Source organism: Amaranthus tricolor, chromosome 6 (genome assembly GCF_026212465.1).
Source record: "Amaranthus tricolor cultivar Red isolate AtriRed21 chromosome 6, ASM2621246v1, whole genome shotgun sequence".
Taxonomy (NCBI): Eukaryota; Viridiplantae; Streptophyta; class Magnoliopsida; order Caryophyllales; family Amaranthaceae; genus Amaranthus; species Amaranthus tricolor.
The window spans coordinates 24077165-24100667 of NC_080052.1; the positions used below are offsets into that span (position 1 = coordinate 24077165).

General features: G+C 27.6%; 1 protein-coding gene across 1 annotated transcript; it reads left to right on the forward strand.

Moving 5' to 3' along the window:
- Positions 1-13194: 13194 nt before the first annotated feature.
- LOC130816152 (serine/threonine-protein kinase RIPK-like) lies at positions 13195-19414 on the forward strand. Its single transcript, XM_057682806.1, has 5 exons — positions 13195-13915; positions 15252-15387; positions 16624-16760; positions 17326-17449; positions 18457-19414. The coding sequence occupies exons 1-5, from the start codon at positions 13499-13501 to the stop codon at positions 18999-19001; spliced, it is 1359 nt and encodes a 452-aa protein (XP_057538789.1). The 5' UTR covers positions 13195-13498; the 3' UTR covers positions 19002-19414.
- The last annotated feature ends 4089 nt before the right edge of the window (positions 19415-23503 follow it).

The following is a 23503-nucleotide window of genomic DNA, read 5'->3' on the forward strand; positions in this document are numbered from 1 at the left end:
GATAGGAATAATATTAATTGTATTACTCCATACTAGTTCTTTTCTATAATAAAAATACTGTGGTTTTGAGATATTACTATTTATAAAGTTTGATTTACAAATATTATAAATGCATTAAAAAAGTAATTGAAGATATCTATAGTGAAGATTTTTTGAATACAGACTAGGATGAAGAAAGGAAAAGATTAGAGAGGATTAAGGAGTATCGGATCTAGGGATCATTGAAAAAGCGGTACACACTCCAACTTACTCAAGACCTTGTTATAATGCCCATTATTACCTACATGTGAGCAAACCTACATCAAAGAAAGAAGGATATGTCACTTTATACATTTGAAGAGTGATTCCTACTACTACCAATTAATTTTATTAATGAATCTCTTTTGGGTTTGTCGTATGTGTGTTATCACTTATCACTTCACTTCCTTGTTTGAGCTGTCAAAGCCTATTTTTAAAATATTAACATGATATCAGAATACGGTTTGTTGTTGGGCCTTTATGACTGAGCATTTAATCTTATTACTAGTTAAGAGTGTTAAAATATTCATTATTACCCATACGTGAGTTGTCTTATATCGAAGAAAGAGAAGAAAATATGCCACTTTATAAACTTGAGTAATTTCTACTATTACCAATAAATTTTAGTAGTTAATTTTCTTTTAATTTATATGTAAGTTGCCTCTTTTTCTTCTTATTCGAATTACCCAAGCCTATATTCTAAATTTTAACAGAGCTCATTATTCAAAAGTTAAAGAAACTTACAAGTTTAAATGGTGCAAATGGTGCAAGTAATTCTATACATATAACTTATAAGTACCTTTATATAAGAAGTCTTTAAAACCTGGAAAGATAGTCATTTTCAAATATTTAATAATAGACGTATAAATGATGTTATATAAGGGAATTTTTTGTTTTTTAAAAGGAAGTAAACATATATTTTTATGTAATTAGATAGATTACTCCATAATTTAAAATATCAAAATTAAAGAGAATCGGTCTTATTTTCGATTAGAGCTATCATTGCTGTCTAAAAAGCTCTGAATTTGATTCTCATTCGCCCCTCTTTTTTACTCATCCTACTATATAATCAAAAATATTCATATTAAGTATTTTCAATAGAAGAATATGAATAATAATTCAATTTAGAATTTTTTCAATAGACATCGTACCAGATCAAATGATCAAAAATAAATAAAAATACTAGTGATGAAGCTAGAAACTTTAACTTGAGGGACCTAATATTCAATAAATAAAAAATAACAATTATAGTTAAATGAATAATTAACTCGCTAAATTATGAAATTTATAATAGAGAAAATTCTAATTTTATAAATGTGAAATTCTATAAGCAAAAAATCTATAAATGTATAAAAAGATATTCGATTTATAACTTGTATATAAAGATTAAAACCACAAATCTTAGCTTACGGTTCATTTGTATTTCTTCTACTGCTGAAATTTCTCTTGAATATAATATTTAATAATTTCATGTATCATGATTTTTTATAAACTAATAAGAGGGAATGGAGTTTAAAAATATAATAAAAATTAGAAAGACATCAACATATGAGTTATGGAACAATTACGTTATTGGTGCATGAAAATGAGTCATTATATAGCGATTTTAATTGAAAATTACTTAATTAATTAAAATAAGTAATAAAGCCAATTTTGTGTTCAAATAATGGTTTGAATTTAAAACATGATAACATATTTGTCATCACAGTCAATTTCGCACAAGCTTCTCATGCGTGCATGCATACTCCCAAGTCCCGTCCTATTTGATAGTATTTGTCATCTACCAACTCGTACGTTCTATTTATTTTACACCGTTTCACGCTATGATCTAAAAGTTATTTCATTCATATAATGCAAAATAAATAGAACAGACCTGAAGAGCGATAAAATTAGTTGAAGGCGTCATATTTGAGACTATTGATAGTCCTCTTTCATTAACCTGTTATTCCCTATGCAGTTTTGTATATTGATTTCCTTTCTTTCTTTTCTCCTACAAATCCTATCCTAGTTTAGCTTGTTTAGTATTTTGCAGATGCAGGACTCTATCTATCTAAGGGTTCTATTTGACTGCGCACATTTCTCTTACCCTCTTTATTGAAAGGGTACAGATATAATTTATCCGCTATATTTTCTTTTTAAATCCTAACTTTATACGATGTTGGATTGATTCATCTTCACCACGTCAAAGTCATATATATCAATAATATATGTCATCCAATATCTAATTAATCAAACAAGAAACCTAACCACATGTTAGTCAACCATATAGAAGTATAAGAATATTATTCGTTATCCACGTTGCTTGTGGTTCTAGCTAACTTCGTATCAGCCCCTTCCTTAGTCTCTCAATTTTCTGACATTTTGTATTTTGTGTAGTTCAACTCATTTTACTTCATTCTCTTATTTGGAAATGAACTATAAAATCTCATCAAAATATTTAAGATTGTTTTCATTTAATATTAATTATTGCACTAAAAAATAAAAAATAACACCTTCGACAAAATAACAGCCGTATACAAAATGTGGCTAACTCATTAGCACTAAGGAGTACATTTGCAGCTAGTTTGCTTGTCAGTGTTAAATGGTGAAAATAGTAATGAAAAATTAGTATAAGTTTGATAGGAAAATCTTATAACAGGTTAAATGGTTGTACTTGTTCTATTTCAATAATCGCAACTTTTCACAATATTCATTCCGATGCATTATCATTTGATTCGGAGATGTGGTATTAGATGTACTGAAAAATTATGAAAAAAAAAAAAGAATTTTATACGATCAACGTACGTTTAATCACCATGAAAATATTAAATTATTTTCATTATTACTATTTAATACCAACGTAGAACAATCAAATGTTACGTGATGTCTTTATTTTTTCTTACTTTTTAAAAATATTTGGATGGTTTTCCACTACAACAAATTTAGCTATTTGTGATATTGAATTTTGTGGCATTAAAAAATGCCACTGATTTATATTTTTAGTGTGATAATTATTGAGTTTTATTTTAAGTTCCACCATAAAGTGATTTAGCGACATTTTATTTGGTCTTTAGTTATATATGTAATTGTTATTATAGTCTATAGTGACATTTATGGAAAACGTTATTAAATCCTATATCGCAAAAAGCTTTAGTGTGATTTTTTATTATGTTGCTAAAGGGTCTAATAAATATCACTAAATCCTCAATATACTATTAGGAATTTAAAATAACGATATTTAAATTAAATATCGCATACTAAAAGTAAATAATGTTAATAGTGTTTTTTTAGTTTGTAATATAAAATTAGAATAGGAGTCTCATGTTGAAAGCTTAATTGAGACTTGCATAGAAAGGAGGCTGCTATATAATTATTTGATAGGAGTATTTGACAAATCATTAAATCATGAGTTTATTTTTCCACACCTACTCAATAATCGAGAAATTTAGCACATTCGTTTTATCTGTTCGTTTTATTACATGCCTATTACCTTTTCGTATGCCTCATTCTCATACAAATTAAATTAATTTGTAGAAAAGATATCAACACTATATTTTTAAGTTATTTAATATTCTTATGTTTCACTTTATTGGTTACAATTTAATTAAAATACTCCTAAATTTTTAGAGGTTTTTTTTTTATCAAAGTGTAATATATAAACCGAAACGAAAGTATTTATTATATGAGTAATCTAGAAGGATTCTATAAGCTTATTATTCATTTAGTCTTGTATAGTGTTGGACTTGACTGGCTGCTAGAATGCTGCTATATATAATTGTTTTATAGGATTGAGTTGGAATTACTCAATTTTTATATTTGGTAGTTTTTCCCTTGTCTTTCTTGCATTTTTATTTTTGCAAGTTATTGATCGCGTGGGGTTTATGGAGTGAGGTTCACCTAGATAATTAGTTTTTATTAGTAGTCATGTCTCAGTTAAAATTTCATTTTCAGTTATAAGAATTGTTTAGTATATAAAATTATTTTATAGTTGTTTAGCCTTACATTTATTTTTTATCAAAAATAAAATAGATGTGACGGAAACGCTCCAATAGTTAAGGTTTAGTTTATGTTTTTCCATGAAAATCTTTTTAAAATTGGACCTAATTATAAAGGTGTTACAATTGTGTGTTTAGAAAAACAATGTAATAGTGAAAAAAATGAAAAAAAAAAAATTCATATCAAAAGATAGAACTTCAATGTTTATGAGTAGATAGGTGAAAATATTGATGCATCAGTTTATCATACTTTTTATATACTCGATTATAAGAATGTGGCAATTAAAATTTTTGATTTCAAACGATTATATAGTGAAAGGGTAAGTATTTTTTTTATTGTTTAGGATTTTTATAATTATAAGATAATTATATGATTTATATTTATTATATAATATCTAACACATTTAAAAGTTTTGAATTTATCATTTTAAATTTTTTGCTAAATTTATTTGTTATTATTATATTAAAAGTCAACGTGATAACAAGTTACGTGTTTAAAGAGGTGTGATAGAGCATATAACATGTTTTAAAGTTTGAACATAGGTTTAAATTTTATTGATTTTGTTTTTTTTTTTTTACATTAATTATTTTTCATAATATATTAAATACTGATTGAGTTTTATTATTGTTTTATTATTGTTATTAAATATTGTAGAGCAATATATCTACATAATATATGAAGTTTTAAAGGGTTTAAAGTATCTAAATAATCATTGTTATGCTAATTATATTATGTGAAGTTTTGAAAGGTTTAGAATATTTACATATATTATATATAATCATTGTTATATACATCGTGAAATTAAAATATATTGACTACTTATATATAATTATATTACTTTTATTTGTTTGTTTATATTGTGTCAAATTATTTAATATAAATATACCATCTGATTATGTCCAAAATTACATGGAATCTGGAAAAGTATGTCTTTTGAATTTAAATATGTATTTTATTGTATTTTTAATTTAATCCCTTTACTAATTAATCAATATATATTTATATAATATAAGAATTGATTTAAATTTTACAAAAGTTAAACTTTCAAATTAATAAAAATATTTGCCAAAAAAAAGTAATAAACTAAAATTTGAATTTTGGGGTTGATTCTTATGTTGTAATTAATATTTATAATATTAATTTAACAAAATTTGTGATAATTATACAATCACGCAACACTTATTGATATCTTTATAATCTCAAGTCTCCTATTATAAATTTTTTATTTAAAAACAATAACTTTGGGATGTTTTGTTCGATTAATTACTTATGTTTTCTCTAATTTATAGGTCGAGATGTGCCATAATAATAATAATAATAATTATTATTATTATTATAATAATTAGAATGAAATAAAAAATACTATTCCATTCCATTTAGCTAGTAGTAAAGAAAAGTAAGTCTTCAATTTCTACTACAAAAAGTGATAATAATTAAATGAAAATGATGACAAATTATATAAATGAAATTAAAATAAAATTAAAATATAAATAAATAATGAATAATTATTAAATAAAAGACTCATGAAGCAGCAAGGCTATATCAAAAAGACTCAGACAGAGAATGAAGAACATAAATACCTGCAGGATGATTGATTCTGCAGAATGATGACAACGAAAACGATGACATGGCAGGGAGCAACTACAGTTATGTAAAAAAAGCTGTCAACACTTGTATAAGGCAAGGCACCACACCTACCTCATACCCTACCTATATAGGTGTACTAAAAGACAAAGAGTAGGGACCTTGGCGTAAGGATCAGCAAATCACCGAACACCACATAGGCTTGCAAAATATTTTATTTCTCTCTCCACTGATCCTGAAAAGGATTACATTTAAGGTAAAAGTCAAAACTGTCATTAGGGTTTTGGGAACCTCTCTTAAGGCCCACCACTTAAATATACAATGTCATGCATCACCAAAGGCCAGGTAGCTTTGATACTAAAAACCCAAGCACTATTCTCTCGTACAGAAATATCTCAAAACCCTTGCTGACTTAATCATTGGAGGAACCCTCGGAATACCTCTCTTCGGCCCTCGTTTGTTAGTATTGTTACCTTGTGCAGGAAAACACGGTGAAACGTTCGAGAAAGCAACTCAGACCTTTCCAGTAATTTATATTCATTGTTAACTCAAAAAGTCATTTCCTTTATCTTTGTTGAAAGTGTTAAGTATTCTCTCCTAGCAGGAATGATAACAAATGATATTAAAGAACTGATACATGTCAAATAAAAAATAGAAAAGGTCGTCGAATTCAACTAAGAGTGACATTCAACTTACCAAGTTGCTTAGTCGAACGCTCGCACCCATTTCTTTATTCCCTTTTATGTTCCTACTTCCTTCGTCTTTGCCTTCGCACTGCCTTCCAAGACTACAGAGTCTAGTCTTCTCTTGACCAGGTAAACCGTGTTCTTTTTTCTTTTTTTTTTTTTCCTTTCTATATTTTGCACTCTCATTATTCTACTTATATTTTATTATTTTCTTACTTCAAAATAGAAAAAACAAATGCGTATGATTCAACTCTTAGGATTTCCACAAAATTCTACCTTATTTAAATAATTAATTTTTTTTATTATCCTTCGAACTATTTGAATACGGACAATCAAATAGGTCACTTTTAATAGATTATATAAGACATTGTATGGATTTAACTATTAGTTTAAACTTTTAATTAAATTAGTCTTTTAACAAGGTATCACAAGTCAAGGTAAGTAAATGTCATTAATTTGAATTTCGTCCATCACTCCTTTTAAGTCACAAAGCAATCTTAACATATGTTATGAGCTAAAATTTTACTTTGCATTTTATCATCATCATCGAACTCTGTGTATTCCGCCCATAGCGATTATGAGTAGGATTTGAGGATTGAAGAAAACGACAACTCATACCCATAAAGAAAAATGCGACCAAATAGTCCCTCAGCTTTAGAAAGTTCCTCAGAAATAGAGATACCTGCGAACACTTTTTCATCTTCTATAACAACATACATTCATTAGTAAGCTATTTTGCTCATTGTGCTCCCTCAACTAATACCTTTTGTTCAAGTAAAATATTTAGTATCAGATATGAGGAAACATGTAGTACATTTACTTTTTTAGTCCAAAAAACTTTATTATAAGTAGACATGATAAAAATAAAAGTATATAACTATTTGAATATTGCAACTATCAGTATAAATTTTTAACTAAATTAGTTTTTTTTATAACGCTTAGCAACTCATTTTAATAATTTCAGTATTATTAGTTTACCGAGTGATCCAAAATTTGAATGCATGTACACATATGATATATTACCTTATTTAATTAGTTGACAAATTCTTAATTATCCCACATATCCTTGGGTAAATGCATTATCCACGCTCTACTAACTCTAGCTGGCTTGATGAACTAATTTTCCCCAAAACTGGATAATGTTACCAACTCCACCAATAAAAAGAAAATTCTCTAAATTTTAGTTAGCTAAAAAGACAAATTACATATGGATTAATAATAAAGCCAGCTATGACTACAATGATTCCAAATTTCATCATTTATTCATCTTAATCTTGTTTTTAATCATTTATGTCGATGTAATAAGAATTTCGTAATAATTTATATTGGTTTGAAAATTTTTGCATCAAAACAGTTTTACATATAACTTTAAAGTGATCATTTATAATTTTAAAATAATTAATTATAATTTTAAGTGATCACTTATATTTTTAAATTGATTATTTTTTATAATCTTAAAGTGATTATTAATAATTTTAATGTGAACACTCACAATTTTAAAATTATAACTTATAATTTTAAAGTGATTACTTACGATTTTAAAATGATAATTTGCAAAATAAATTTATTGTATAAGCCGTCTCATAATGATACGATCTCAGACTTGCGAATTGCTTTATAATTTTTGTTTGTTTAAGATTAAAAAATGTATCTACTTAAAAATTGATGTGGGACTAATTATTTTAGGATGATGATAGATTAAAGCCGGATTAAATTCCAGTAAACTTCAAATTTGAGCCTCTTATTTGGATTCGAACCTTTTATCTTGAATAATTTTGATTCAAAGCATACTTACTAAGATGTAAATTTTTTTTTGAATTATATTAATTTTGGCTTGATTCCAATTCAAGAATGAATCATAAGACAACTAGAAATGTCAATACAAGTCTTAGGGTCGGATTAATTTAAGTTATTGAATATATATAAATATTTTTAATAATTAGCTAGATTTTAATGTTGATACATATATTATTTTGAATCGGGTCGAATTATACTCGATTTTAATTAATAGGCTACATTTAAAAAAACTCTAACAAAGATAACCGATATTATATGTGGGTTTTGTGCTTTTAAAAGTAATTACACTAATTGAAATATAATAAATCCTTTTAAATATAGTTAACCTCTTAATAATTCGATCAATTGTCAAATCTAGCGAATCTTATATACTTTCTCAATTTCATTATAATTGCTATATATTTTTACGTTGTTAAATACATTATTTTAATTATTTATATATTGCTTTATAATTTTAATAATAAAAAAAATTAATATTATAAAAATATGTGATCACCAATTCATAGAAGATTCCAGTTGACAATATTTTTTCTTACATAGCGTCCAATTTTCATTTAGCGTCCATCAAAATGGCGTCCAGCCTTGATGCCGTCGCCAGAACCACTTTTTGCCAATTTAGCGATCAAATAGCGATCATAAGTGTCGTCGTCATTTTATTATTATTTATAGTGTAACTACAATATATAAAATAAGTTTAAATGGTGAAAATAATCAATCCTTATGTAAATAATTATGCAATAAGTATTTTAGAATAGAGGTAATAAAACTTCAAACTTTCATTGAATACGTACATTTATTTCTAATTGGTGGATAACAAAAAAATCTTGAAAATGGTTATAAACAATAAATGAGTTTAATTAATCTAAACAAAGATATTTAATAGGCGGGCTTATTTAAAAATAAATAATAGATAAATCTAATTTTAATGGATCAAATAAAATTTAATTTATTATTGACAATTTCCTTTTATAATATAATATGGATTGATTTTTTTGATTGACTTTTCTTTTTATATATCCTTATTTGATGATCAATGGGTTTCATCATCTTCGGTACACCACTTTTAATCAAGTTGAAGGGAAAGTATGCCAAATTGCCAAGGCTACAAGTTCATCAACTGCTCAAACAAGAATAACAACAAATGATGACCAAAATTCTCAGAAAGTTTTAATAATTATTTTCTCCATTTCTTTTTATTTGTTTTTTACATTTTTAACCTTTATGATTAAATTTTAAGAATTGAACACATCATATATATGATCTTGGCATTGTTGTGAGTATGTGCAAGATGTCCCCACATAATAAAGCCCAATTAATAAGAGAATTTAAATATTAATTCTAATTATTTTGTATTTATATTATTTTAGTTTGATTACTTTTTTAATTTATACCCTAAAATTTAATAAAACTACAAATAAATTCCTTTAAACTTTTTGCACGCTTTTGCTAGGCCCATGACATCGTGCTATTATTATTAAACATCAGTGAACTCAATTTATATACTTGTTATATTTAATTATAAACACTAAATTAATTTGATTTTATAAACACTAAATTAATTCGATTTTAGAAATATTATTATTTTTAAATGATCAAGAATAATTACTCGGCTATATGATAAAATAAAAATAAAAATATACAAACTTTTAAAAATAGAAAGAATATGATTAATTGTTATTCTAGAAGGCTATGGTGTCATAGGGGCCATAAGTCTATAGCCGTCCATGATATGAATCACGTTACATTGATACGGTCACACTAAGATAATTACACCGTCGTGGTCTACGGTATTCGGTTTACGGACATGTATTTTGCACACTATCATCTAGATTCCCTTCATAAATATTTCACAAATTTTAAAATGAAATTATTTTACGGTAAAATTATTTATATTAAATTGTTCTAATATATAGTAACAGTCTTAAAATGATTATTTATATAATTGATTATTTATAATTTAAAAAGTGATAATTTATAATCTTAAAATGATTACTTACTATTATATATACTATGAGTCTATGATCAATTAGATAAATGTGCTGATTGTATGAATTTTTCTCATTGTAAGATGGTCTCACACAAAATTTGCTGATATATTTAATCTAAATTTGCAGTTAAATACTCCTAATGTGAGTGTGCCACACTTTTCTTTTCAGTCTGTTAATTTTACTTTTTTGATGAAAATATCTCACCACCTTTTATATTTCATCAACATGTTTTAACTCTCCTTTAATATCATCCATATAATTCAAATGTTACCATCATTTTCTAATCTTTATGTAATATGCAAGTGTACTACAAGAAATTCATTATTACTATACCTAGTCTATCCCGCTCATGATCAGGATATGAGAAATGAAAAAAGACGATAACCCATACCCATAAAAAATGTTGGGGCCAAAAAATTCTTTCGTAAAAAGATCTTTAGAAATTATATTATAGGTATAAAATAAACTAAACAACGTACGACTGATCTGAACGGGAAAATGGGAACTCAGAAAGCACAGTATGCTTAGAGTATAATAAGGGCGTGCACATAGAAACTTTCTAAGACAAGTCATCAAACAATTCAATAATTGGCAAATCACTTGCGATGGTTTAGTTGTTAATACTTCTATTTCTATCATATACTACGAATAAAATTAAAGGAAAATAATATTATTTAAGTGGCGACAAATAATATACTGTATGCAAATTATGTGTTAAATTCACATTGATTATTTCTTTTCAGCCTATCTTATAACAACAAATTAATTTTGGTGAAAAATTTACATGATAAGAGTTATGACTATATTTTTCCTAATTTTATTATTTTTTTGTTATAATATGATATTAAAAGGTAATGAGAAAAAAAAAAGTTTTTCGACTATTAACTTTTTGACGACTAAACAATCTATTCGTGTTATATGTGAAACACTCTTAATAAATAGCTTTTGAAAAAAGTGCTTTACATGTCAATTATATGATAAGTTGCATGGTAGCAACATTCAATTTGTTTGAGCTATTTAAAGCTTATATGAAATCCTAAAAAAAAAATTGATTTGGTAAATAATTTTTGGGTTAATTTTTGAATTTTATTTTACTGTTAGTTAAAAAAATGAGTTTGGTAAATGACTTTGTATTAAAGTCAAAATGAAAAGACTAATTCTGATGGCTTTATTTAATGATTTTTGATTTGTAGACACATTTTTCAGCTAATAAACAATCAATATCAAATATTTAATATTATCAAACTTCTCTCTATACAACTGATTTATCACATTAGGTTAAAAACCAACAAAAAACATTCAACATTAACAATTAGTCAAATAAACTAATTAAAACAGACAATATCTAACAACTATTTGCCAAAGATATGAGAAAGTATAATATAGACTCTATCACCTTATATGCCTTATACATCTTTTATTTGTAAAATATGTAGAGATATCTAAGAGTTTGTACTCTCACAGATAACAACTTTTGTGTTTAATAATCCAATTCATATATTTGTATGAGAAGATGAAGTGTATCAATCCTATCTACATCGACTACATACGAAATTCTAACTTCACAATTTGAGTAACTCTCTAACAGAGAGGTGTTCGGTCAAAACATATCCGATTATATAATATTTATTCGATTTTATAACTGAATCCGACTTAACTCCACTTCAAAATAAATTTAAAATAATGTAAAAATTAATATGGAGACAAAACCTGATTTTAAACCGATCCGAAACACTTGATCGGAAATTGACCCGATGACACGAATGAACACCTCTTATTTGTATTAGCTATTGATTATAAGATAATTAGATTAAGAACCAACCACTAATTGATGATGTATATAATTGTTCTAGATTAGGCTTAGCAAGCAATGCTAAGCATTTGTGCCATGACTACCAATGAGAGCCAAAGTCAAAGGAAGGGTAGCTATGTCATTGTCTTATTATTTCAACCAAATACACAAACTTTTGACCCCTCACCTTTCCGTTTTGAATACATCTTCATAAAAGATATTTCTATTTCATTTATTATAATGAATTTATAAAAGAGTCGATTTGATAAAAGATTGTAGTTTAAGTTATTGGCTGAAATTACTAATTGGTGTGATCAAATGGATGTATTTACTGATAAATCAGATATTTATGAAAGTGTTTGATAAAAATTTATTACTATTATGACTAACTTTTTGGTTTTGATTAAAAAATTATTTTTCATCTTTTTTATAAGTCAAATATAACTAAATATTGTTTTACCTTTAATCAACCAAAAAGTCATGAAAAGTCAATTGACAAATACTCCTATAATTTTTATTTTGGTAATAACTCTATTTTCACACTATTATTTTGAATTTCATCATCAGTTTAAAGTTTTAGTTGAGTTGATTTTTTGACACGTATTATAATCCCACATGACAAAAAGTTACGAGTCTAAATCTCATTCTTACCTCATTTTAAATGGAATATTTAACGTTAAGTATAAAGTGTTTATGTAATAGAGTATATAACATATTATGAGCTTTAACCAACAGTTTAAAATTTTGATTGAGTCGATGTCATGACAATTTTATCCACAAACTCAATTTACAATCTTATCATCTCATTTGCAGATCTCTTACATCTATTTATCTTTTGTACATTTATCCTCTCAATAGCTACAATCAAAAGATGAAAAAAAAAACTCCTCATATAGCAAATTTATAATAACATAATCATCGTCAACATGCTTAATATTCCTGGCTTCGAACAGGGTGTTAAACTGTATCAAAAGATATTTAGTTTAAAATACTTTATTTGATTTTTATTAGTTACTATAAATAATGATATTTCTCCTTATAAGGTGTCACTATATAATAACTAATAAAAACTAAAAAAAATATAAGAGGTGGACTAGTACTAATATTCCCTACATACGTCAAATAAAGAAGTAATCCACAAAATTTATCCAAAAAATATACTTCATACATTAGAAAAAAAAAAGTTAAAAAAAGGAGTTGTAAACCTCTTTTTAAATCTTAGTACTAATTCCTTCGTTATTTAATATTCTTTTTATATGAAATATTTCATTTTAAAAATAAAAAATTTAATTAATATTTTTTACAGGGGGAAGAGTAGTAGTTATTTGGATATTTGAGATAGACAAAATAAGAGGAGTTCCTCTATAATCTAACCTCTTTTTCTCTTTATAACTCCTCTACACCAATTCTCAGTTTTCAACACCCCAAACACACCCTTCTCTCTTCTCTCTTCTCTCTACTTTCTCTCTCTACATGACAAAATCAAGGCTCAACTAGCCTAAATTCTTCACAAAATATTCATACAAAAGAGAAAAAAATCACCAACATAATTAAAATATAATTCTAGAAAATAATCATATAAACACACCCAAATTCATACATTAATTCCCTTTCTCCGCTTATTTGTAGGGATTTTCTAATCTATCCCAATCGAAAAAATGACAGTCAACAACAAGATTTCATGGAGAAATTTTATGCCATGTTGTGGCATTTTAGAAGAACAAACAGCAGAAATTCCTAAAGCAAGGAAGAAAATAGAAGCTTCTAAAGATGATCATCATAATAATCATTTAAACCCATTTCAAAGATTCCCAAATTTGAGTGACCCAAATTCACTTACCTTATCTGAAGATCTTTCAATTTCTCTTGCTGGTTCAAATATTCATGTATTTAATTTAAATGAGCTTAGATTGATTACCCAGAATTTCTCATCAAGTAATTTTCTAGGAGAAGGTGGGTTTGGCCCGGTTCATAAAGGGTTTATTGATGATAAGATTCGGGTCGGGTTAAAGGCTCAACCCGTTGCTGTTAAGATACTTGATCTTGATGGTTCACAAGGTCATCGCGAATGGCTGGTATGATTTTGTTATTATTTTTTATAATAATTTGCATGATTATGTTTAAATAATCAGCTCGTATGGACCATCTCACTATGAACCATTTTAAGTTTATAACTATCACTTTAAATTTATAATCGAAAGACTTTAAATATATATTGGGTCAATATAATAGAATTGGTTTTAAAATGACCCTGTGTCATTTTAAAATTTAAATAATAGTCCTTGCACAAATTATCGTAAAATACGATTTCTTTCAGAGACGCGTTGAATATATAGACTAAATAACTAAAATAATAATAAAATAAAAATGTGGACTTTGAGTTCCTGTAGTTCTTGGTTTTGCATAATGGTCAATTATTTTGGGTACTTAATAAAAGGTTTTTTTAATTATGTGTTGATTGAAATTGTTATAATTGACTTTTTAACGATGAATTATAGGCTTATAGCCATCTCAATGAAAATTAGTTGCAACATCGGAAAAAATGATACCATTTATTCATCAATCTTAGTTTCTGATTAGTTTTTAATCTATAGGTTAAAATATAGTCAAGTGAAATCTTGTTTGATTCATCACATTACAAAGATTATTAATTTCAATCTTTTATAATTTTTTATTATTTATAATTAGAGATATTAAAGATTGAATTAGTGTATTGGACTCGGAGAAAGTATATAAGAAATAAGAAGCTTAAACTAATACTATTACCTACTTCCTCCGCTTCAAAATACTTGTAACGTTTGCTTTTTCACTTGATCTAATGCACTAATTTAATCCTTATTATCTATAATCATATATAATAAAAAATTATAAAAATTTAATATTAATAATCTTTGCATCGAAACGAATCAAACAAGATACTAGTTGACTATATTTTAACTTATAGATTATAAATTAATCACAAATTAAAGGAGATAAGTAAATAGTGTTTATATTTCCAACGTTGCGACTATATTGGAACGGAGAAAGTACATTTTTTACGTGTCTCATCTATTTTCTTGATATTTAAAATTCAAAACAAATTCAAAGTGATATTTTATTTTATTCATATTAATGTAAATTTTACTAATATCATTGTAATTTTAATTATATATAATTAAAAATACAGTACTAAATAAAATATTTAATAAACAGAGTGAATATAATAAATGAGTAAAAAGAAAAATATTTATAAAACTTGATAAGCTTTTTGTTCATATACTAAGTATAAAATTGCCTAGATTAACTAAATTCTTTCATTTAATTCCAAATAAATTCAATAATAACACAGCTAGATCCAGAATGGCGATTATTTTGGTAAAGATTTGTTTGGTTGTGGAAAAATAATAATTGTAAATAAAATAATTGGTGCAGGCAGAAGTGATACTGCTGGGACAACTAAGACATCCCCACTTGGTAAAGTTGATAGGATATTGCTGCGAAGATGAACACCGAGTTTTGGTGTACGAGTATATGCCAAGGGGTAGTCTTGAAAATCAACTCTTTCGAAGTAAGTCCACCATTTTTATTTTATTTATTTATTTTTTTTTTATTTAATTTACTACTCCCTCCTGTTCTACCCATTAGTCCCATTTTTTTTTCACTATTCACTTATCACTCTTAATTTGTATTTTATTCTAGTCTATAACTTAAAACATAGTCGTGTAAAATCTTGTTTAATTCGTCTCATTACAAAGATTATTAATATCAATTTTTTATAATTTTTAATAGGAGGTAGTGTTATTTTACCCTATTTGCTTCTAGTACGAAGATTAAAAAGTTAAGTATGATAAGTTAAAGTAGTGAGATATTCAGAATAAAAGATAAATATCGAATTTTGGTATATAAGTACATGCTTAGACACCCGGTAATCATTTTAGACATTTTGCCTTATTTGCTTTTAATAAGATTAAAAAATTAGGTATTATAAATTAGAATAGTGAGATATTTAAAAATAAAAGAGAATATATAAAGTAAAATAAGGGTAAGAAATGAGTATTTTGTAACTTAAAGTTTAGATGTCTTAAATTGTTTCCTTGGTGGGTGACTAGCTAGCTTTCATCATTGATCTAACATGATGATCATAAACAAAATTACATAATTTTTAGGCACATCTAATAGGATTAGGTGTACATTAGGTGTTGACATTGACGCCTCATTTTCATGATTTTTCTTATTAATTTGTTTACATTTTCTAGAAGAGTGGAAATGGATTTTTTGGAATGGTTCCTTTTTCACCTTCACAATCTTTTTATGAGTTTATTTAGCATTACTTTTTCTTGATTTTATTTATCCTTGCCTTAAATTTAAATAAAAAATCATACACTTTTAGAGTAGGCTTTGTGCTATTCAAGTTTTTTTAAATTTAAATATAACATTTTTTATAATTTAATGAAACAATTTTGGATTTTAGAGTAACAAGATATGTTAGATAAGTGTTTTCTGAAATTCCGCTTATTACGCATCTATGGAATCCCAGCAGACAATATATTAGATAAGTGTTAATTTTAACGGTTTGCATTAAACATATAGTTTAAGACAAGTATTGTTTGATGGAACATTTAATTAGAATTAAAGCTCAAGATTTAAGACATTTGCAAAAGGGTTAAAGTAAAAATTGACAATTTCTTAATGATCTGTGTGCTTTTAATATTGGACTTTTTTTAATACACTTTAATATATTTAATGTTATTAAAAATAATAATAATTCATCATGTAATCAATATATGTAAATCTTAATTTGCAGGATTTTCTGCTTCACTTCCATGGTTAACAAGACTGAAAATTGCAATTGGAGCTGCTAAAGGGCTGGCATTCCTTCACGAAGCCGAAAAGCCAATCATCTTTCGTGATTTTAAGGCCTCAAACATACTCTTGGATTCTGTAAGTACACATTATCTTCTTTCTAATATCATGAAATAAATTTAAAGAATAATAAGTAACAAATACTTTTAGGACGGGATTCAAAGTCAGTCAATATAATGTCAACTGACATATTTAATTTATGTATCAAATTATATACCTAGAAATACTAATATATTTGTTGGATGTAGTTTTACTAATTGAATGCATAAACACGTGTGAAGGAACCAACTCGACCAAAAGTTTAAGTTGATGGTTGAGGCCCTAGGATATATTATATACTCTAATACGTCCGCTCACACAAGAGCCAATTGGGCTAGAATTGTGAATGCGCACAAGCTGAATATTCCACTTACATGAGGGGTACTAGTTGAGATTCGAACCCAACCTTTTGGTCACATTGGCTCTGATACCATGTTAAGGGACCAACTCAACCAAAAGCATAAGCTAATGGTTGAGGCCCCAGGATATGTTATATAATCTAACAACTTGGGTTCAAACCTTGTTACACATTTCTTTTTAATATTATCAACATAAATTAATTTTGTTTTAGATCAGCCCTGAATACTTATTTGTTAATTTGCAGGATTTTACTCCAAAACTGTCTGATTTTGGTCTTGCAAAAGATGGACCAGAAGGAGATGACACCCATGTTTCCACTAGAGTTATGGGGACACAAGGCTATGCTGCTCCTGAATACATCATGACTGGTAATTTTTCTTTTTTCTTTTCTTGTATTTTTGAAGTACGGGTAGGCTCGGGGAAGAAGAGAGGCAACGATAATGACTTTACATCCTTCAACTGTGCCATGACCCGATTCTCAATATTATTATTATTATTATACTTTCCAAAACATATAATTTAGTTGTTATTTCAAACATATCTTCCTTGTGCTAAATTATGTTCTTTCAACTTCTATTACTTCCAACATTGGACTAATTTCTAAATATTGAAATGTTATAGTAGTAAAAATAATGTCATTTTCATACTTAAAAGAGTTGCATCAAATTTTTAAGTCACTTGAATAAAGAAACTTCCTCTTAAATTGAGGGATATAAATGGATTATCCAATCAAGCAATATATGGAAAATTTTACCTTCAAATAAAATTCTTCATTTGTTGTTATGTGTTTAACTTGTATAGCATGGTCACAATTTTAATATTTACTTCAAACCTTACTTTTTCTAGGACTTTGAAAATATATCACCAAAGCACTTTTGTACATCTACATAGCGTGAATCAAGTTCTTGTATACACTTAATCTATGATATTTAAGTGTGTACAAATTTTAAAGGTACAAAAATTGTAAGTTTTTCAACTTAACAATCAAGTATAATAATTGAAAAATTATTTGTTAATTTCATGTTGGTGTATACTAAAATAGCGTGAATTAAGTCTGTCAAAGTATTTAACATATCTTGGATAGGGGTGTTCATTAGCGAGTACCTGGAATTTCGGGTATCCAGAAAGTCGGGTACCTGGTTAGTCGGGTACCCTTTTTAACAGCCCGTGTCCCGGCCCAATTAATACGGGTACTCGGATTTCGAGTACCCAAATAAGTCGGGTCACTTAAACTTAATTGGTTCCTTAACATAGTCCATATAAGACTTTTGACTGAATTGGTTCCTTGACATAGTCCATATAAAGACTTTTGCATCTATCGTAACATTGAATACATGGAATTTAAAAGTGAGATGTTTCTTTTTTTTTTTTTCAGGTCACCTAACAGCAGCAAGTGATGTATATAGTTTTGGAGTAGTACTTTTGGAACTTCTTACTGGACGACGATCAATGGACAAAACTCGACCACAAAGAGAACAGAACTTAGCCGAATGGGCTAGACCACAATTACAAAGCCAACGACGACTCCCACGTTTAATGGATCCGAGACTAGAGGGCCAATACTCTGAAGATGGGGCTCAAAAGGCTGCCTTACTAGCCTACCAATGCTTGAGTCATAGGCCCAAGAGTAGGCCTAAAATGAGCGTTGTTGTAAAAAGTTTGGAGCCCTTGTTGAACATAGTCCATGACATTCCATCTGGTCCTTTTGTTTACACAGCACCAAGTGAACAAAGTCCGTCTCATGATAAGATGGGTGGCCACAACCACAATGGTGGTGAACGTCCTCGTCGTCGACATGATATAAGTCGTTTGAGGGCACCAAAACCGTCGAGCATAGTGAACTCAGATCCCAACGTACAAAAAAACCTAAGAAATGGATTCAATTCCCCTGGTCACCACCACATGGGAAGAGGAGCTTAAACACCAAAAAAAAAAAAAAAAACTTTCTTGGGGAAAAAAGTCCAAAAAAATTTGTGTACATAAAAGTTTGATAAAAAATATCAAATGTGTAGAATAGAATAGGAAGTAATCTCATTGTTTCTTTGAGTTTAATCTGCTATTGAAAATGATATTTTTCTTCGGAATATGTCACTTTTAGTAGCAAACTTAAATTAACAGAGGGGTAACATATACGTTTATCAATTTTTTTTTTTTGTTTATTCTTTAATTTGGTGAAATTTGAGAAGTTCTTTTTGAGTAGTGATTTTTATTATACAAGTACATATAATTTTGAATTATTGTAACAAAATTGTACTTTGTCCCGAGGAGGATAAATTTGAAGAACATGGTTATGATAGTTTTGAGTTCATGCATTAAATGTGAATTATTAATTATGAACTTTTATGTCTCTTTCATATAGTTAAATATCGATAAAGTACCAATTTGACATGGTTGATGAACTAATTAAGAAAATGTCTTTTGGAATATTTCAAGATGCTTTAATTTAAAGCTGGCCGCCGGCAAGAATATATTCCACTATATTGCTATCTATCCTCCTAACCACTATTAACAATCAAATGATAGTGGTGTAACCAATGTTTATTTATGCTTGAAGCAATCATGAATCATTATTCATGATTAAGTTAGTTGCATTATTTGTGCCTCTTTGTTTAATTGCAAATGCAAATCTTTTCATAGTATTTTTTGCTTTCTCTTTGTTTATGATATGCTCAACATTTTTTATTTTTTATTTGTTGTTTTTTTGGTGGAAAAAGTTTATCGGAGGATCTATCTTGAATTGGGAGACTTTTTGATCGTATTCCCTTTTATGGATATAAGTTGTCGTCAATTCAGTGGCGGATTTAAAGTTTGGAGTTTCAGGGGCACCAACTAATGGACTAAATTTCGGCAGAGTTTCGTTTGTAAAATTAACAACTATTTTACCCTTACTTACTAAAATTTTAAATACGACATATCATAAAAAGAAATGAAAGAAAATAAATCAACTGACCTAATAAAAAAAAGACAAAAATACTAAAATGAGAGAGTATTTATAATCAATTGACTTTAGTATTAATTATAAACTTTTACTCTTACCAATAGAAAAGTTTACTTTGAATTTTTTTATTTTAAAAAAAGCCTAGGGACACGTGACCCCATAGACTCCAATGTACGTCTGCCACTAGTTGTCATGTTTTCCTATAAGCAAGATACATTGAGTATGATGATAATGATGAATTCTTTTTCAAACTAAGGGTCAAATTGGTCGCAATTTCCTTATTTCTTTTGATATGGGTAGTTTATAAACTTTTAAAACTCACCAAATCGTGATTATAGATTTTATGAGCGGGATATACAAATATAATGATAATGAATTCTTTGTCTTACATGTAAAAATATTGATCCTTCCAAGTTCTATATCCAGAGATACTTCCTTCACTTTTCAATTTTTTTTTGTCTTTTTAATTAAATTCATATTTTCAACTTTTATTTTATTTTCTTAATAGATTTAATAAAGTTTTATTACCATGTCAAGCTATCTATTAAAACCAGTTATTGTCAATGCGCAAATAACATTGGGGTTTTATTTTGTCAATTATTATCAATGATCACTAGTTCACTACTATTATTAACTTGATTAATTAAATTATAATTGATAAAATTACAAAAAGCATTCTCTTAAAAGGGTTGCATAATTCAAAATAAAAAAAATACAATTATTGTATTACAACAGTAGATATTTAGCTAATCATGACAGAAATATACGTAGAGGCAATCATAAAATATCATATAGATGACATATTGTTATTTGTATATATGTTGATATGTTCTTATGCTGCCAAACTCTCTTACTTCTAAAACAAATTATATACGCCCATAATTCTTGAAAAATACTTCTAGTTGAACTTAGCTAGAGTCAACCAAATACTCTCATATTTTTAGGGCCTTCATTACACAAATCAATTGTTGTAATAATATGACTATTCTTTCATACTTCGTCAATCATTGATCTGTTACAGTCACTTCTCATCATTTTCTATTTTATATTATATTTCTAGTATAAAATAAGACTGAATTATCATTCGTGACCGTATTGTAAAGATTTTTGAGTTTACCGTGAGTCCGCAACCAAAATATAGGCCACATCGACCGCAAAATTTCGTATTTGCTTGTGCAATCCGTTTTGCAACCATTACCACTATTATGACTGAAATCGGCCGTAATTTTACATTATGGTTGTACCACTCACTTTACATCATTTTCTTTTTTGAAAATAAAGTCACTATTTTTTAATCGTATTCATATATTTTAAAATATTTTACTCTTCAAAATAATATCGTAAATTACCATGGTTAAAAATATTTTATTTTGTGTTTGATGCTAATTACCGACTAATAAACTATTAGAATCATTCATTGAAATATAAAATAGACTTTTGTCTTTTAGGTAATTCATAAAGTTAGGAGATAGAAAAGGCTACAAGACTAATTGAATGTTATTTAGTAAAATGTTTACAGATTATACAACATCGAATATAATCAATTGTAGTGTCTATATGCATCTAAATTGTGGAAAATAATTTAATATTTCACGTATTTACTTAATATTATTATTTACTAATCTAATTTTGGTATGTATTTGCTCTAAACATTTCAAGTGATATGAATTAACCACCACAGCCCCATCTCCTTTACCACCATGCCTAGCCCCACCCCTCCCCTCCCACACCGACACACCGAATATGTCAAGACCAAATACATAATTAAAAATGAGAAATTAAAAATAATCAACGAGTATGATTAATTATAATGGATCAATGAAAATTTTAACTATTGTCGACAAATTTTTCTAAAAAATATAACAATATTTTCAAATCTATTATTCCCTTCGTTTCTTTTCGTTTATCTACTTTAAGTTTTTCCACTTTATATCTTTCCACTTTATAAAAGAGAAATTTAAATTTAATTTTTGAAGTATATATTCAAGACAAAATTCATGTGGGATCTTATTTGATTCGTCTTGATGCAAAGAATTTTAATATACTCCCTCCTATTCAACTTATGTGTCTCATTTCCTTTTATGGTCAAGTCACCTTAATTGTCCCATTTCTATTTTTGGTATGGGTTTTTGACTTTTATGCCCTTAGTAGCTTTATCCTATTTTCAATTATACCCTCCATTACACATACTAATTTTCCTCCCTTACATTAAAAACTCATAATACCACTCTCTTTCCGACCCTTAGGGTCACACTTTTGACTCTCCTTAAAATCCGTGAAAAGTCAAATGAAACTCTTAAGGTGAATAGGAAGGAGTATAATTTTATAGTTTTTATTATGCGTACTATAAGATATCGAGACTCAAAATTTAAGTTGAAATACGTAAAAAAGTGATGTGGACCGGTTTTTTATTTTTTTTTATCAAAGATTACGTCAAGGAAAATCATGATATTCCGCTTTAACTTGCAAATTGATGATTATCAATTTTGTAGATGTAATAAACAAATCAAAATTTTTAGTTATTACAATACGAAAAAAAGAATTTAAGAGCACAAATTCTTATATGAGATGGTCTTACTATAAAATATGCCTTATATTTGGGTTAAGTAGTTTAATAATAGGATTTTTTAGCCTATAGACTTTTTGTTTTGAGGCCGTCTCATCGTGAGACGGACTCATACAAGACAGCCTAATTTAAGAGAGATTAACAACCTCTTTACTGTTCAGATTGACTTCGTTCAAACAACCGCGTGTCTTACTCTTTGAATTTACCATTCAATGGGTGCATGCTTTTTGTCTCTTCTAGAGTAGTTCAAGATTATAAACTCGGATATCTTGAAAGAACTAACTCTTACTGTCCGTTTGGTCAGTAATACTAAATTGTGATAATGAAAATGATTTATAATATAAAATTTCATTAAAGTTTCATGTCATTCTCATGGTGACAAAACTTTAATCACAAAAAAGTTTTTTTTGTTTACAAATTTCATCACCGCCTAATTCCAGCTCTCTCAATCGTAATACATTGGAATAAATTTATGAAGAAAATGAGATGATTGAAGTTAGATTAGTATAGCCATCAAGGTAGTCAAGAGATTTTGCAACTAAAGTACACCAGTTTTCATCCCTCATTACCACCTACCAAGCAGACCGTTAAATTTAGTGCTTCCACGTCTAGCACTTTCATCTCATTATGAATCTTCTCTTGGTGTTTAAAATGGCTGCCTTATTTGTAAGGTAATCGTGAGGTTACATGGTTTGGTGCGTAGCATAGCATTCCATCCACAAACCGATGGGCAGTATGGGATCGTGGACTAGGCCTTAGAGATATGTCTCCGTTGTTTCATGCCTTAAGATGTTCCGATTCAAAGCCATGTATGCGACGCCTCCTCCTCACTTTGTCAGTTTGGGCTAAGGAAGTACCATTGCGGACAACCTAGAGCAGATGCTACACAAAGAAATGCAATGATTGGCTAGTAAAACT

What these genes read in the sequence shown, in the direction of transcription:
- LOC130816152 (XM_057682806.1), top strand. Translation starts at nt 13,499, where the DNA reads ATGACAGTCAACAACAAGATTTCATGGAGAAATTTTATGCCATGTTGT. An exon ending in CAAACATACTCTTGGATTCT is followed by an intron (nt 16,761 to 17,325) that starts GTAAGTACACAT and finishes GTTAATTTGCAG; the next exon opens with GATTTTACTCCAAAACTGTC. An exon ending in TCCTGAATACATCATGACTG is followed by an intron (nt 17,450 to 18,456) that starts GTAATTTTTCTT and finishes TTTTTTTTTCAG; the next exon opens with GTCACCTAACAGCAGCAAGT.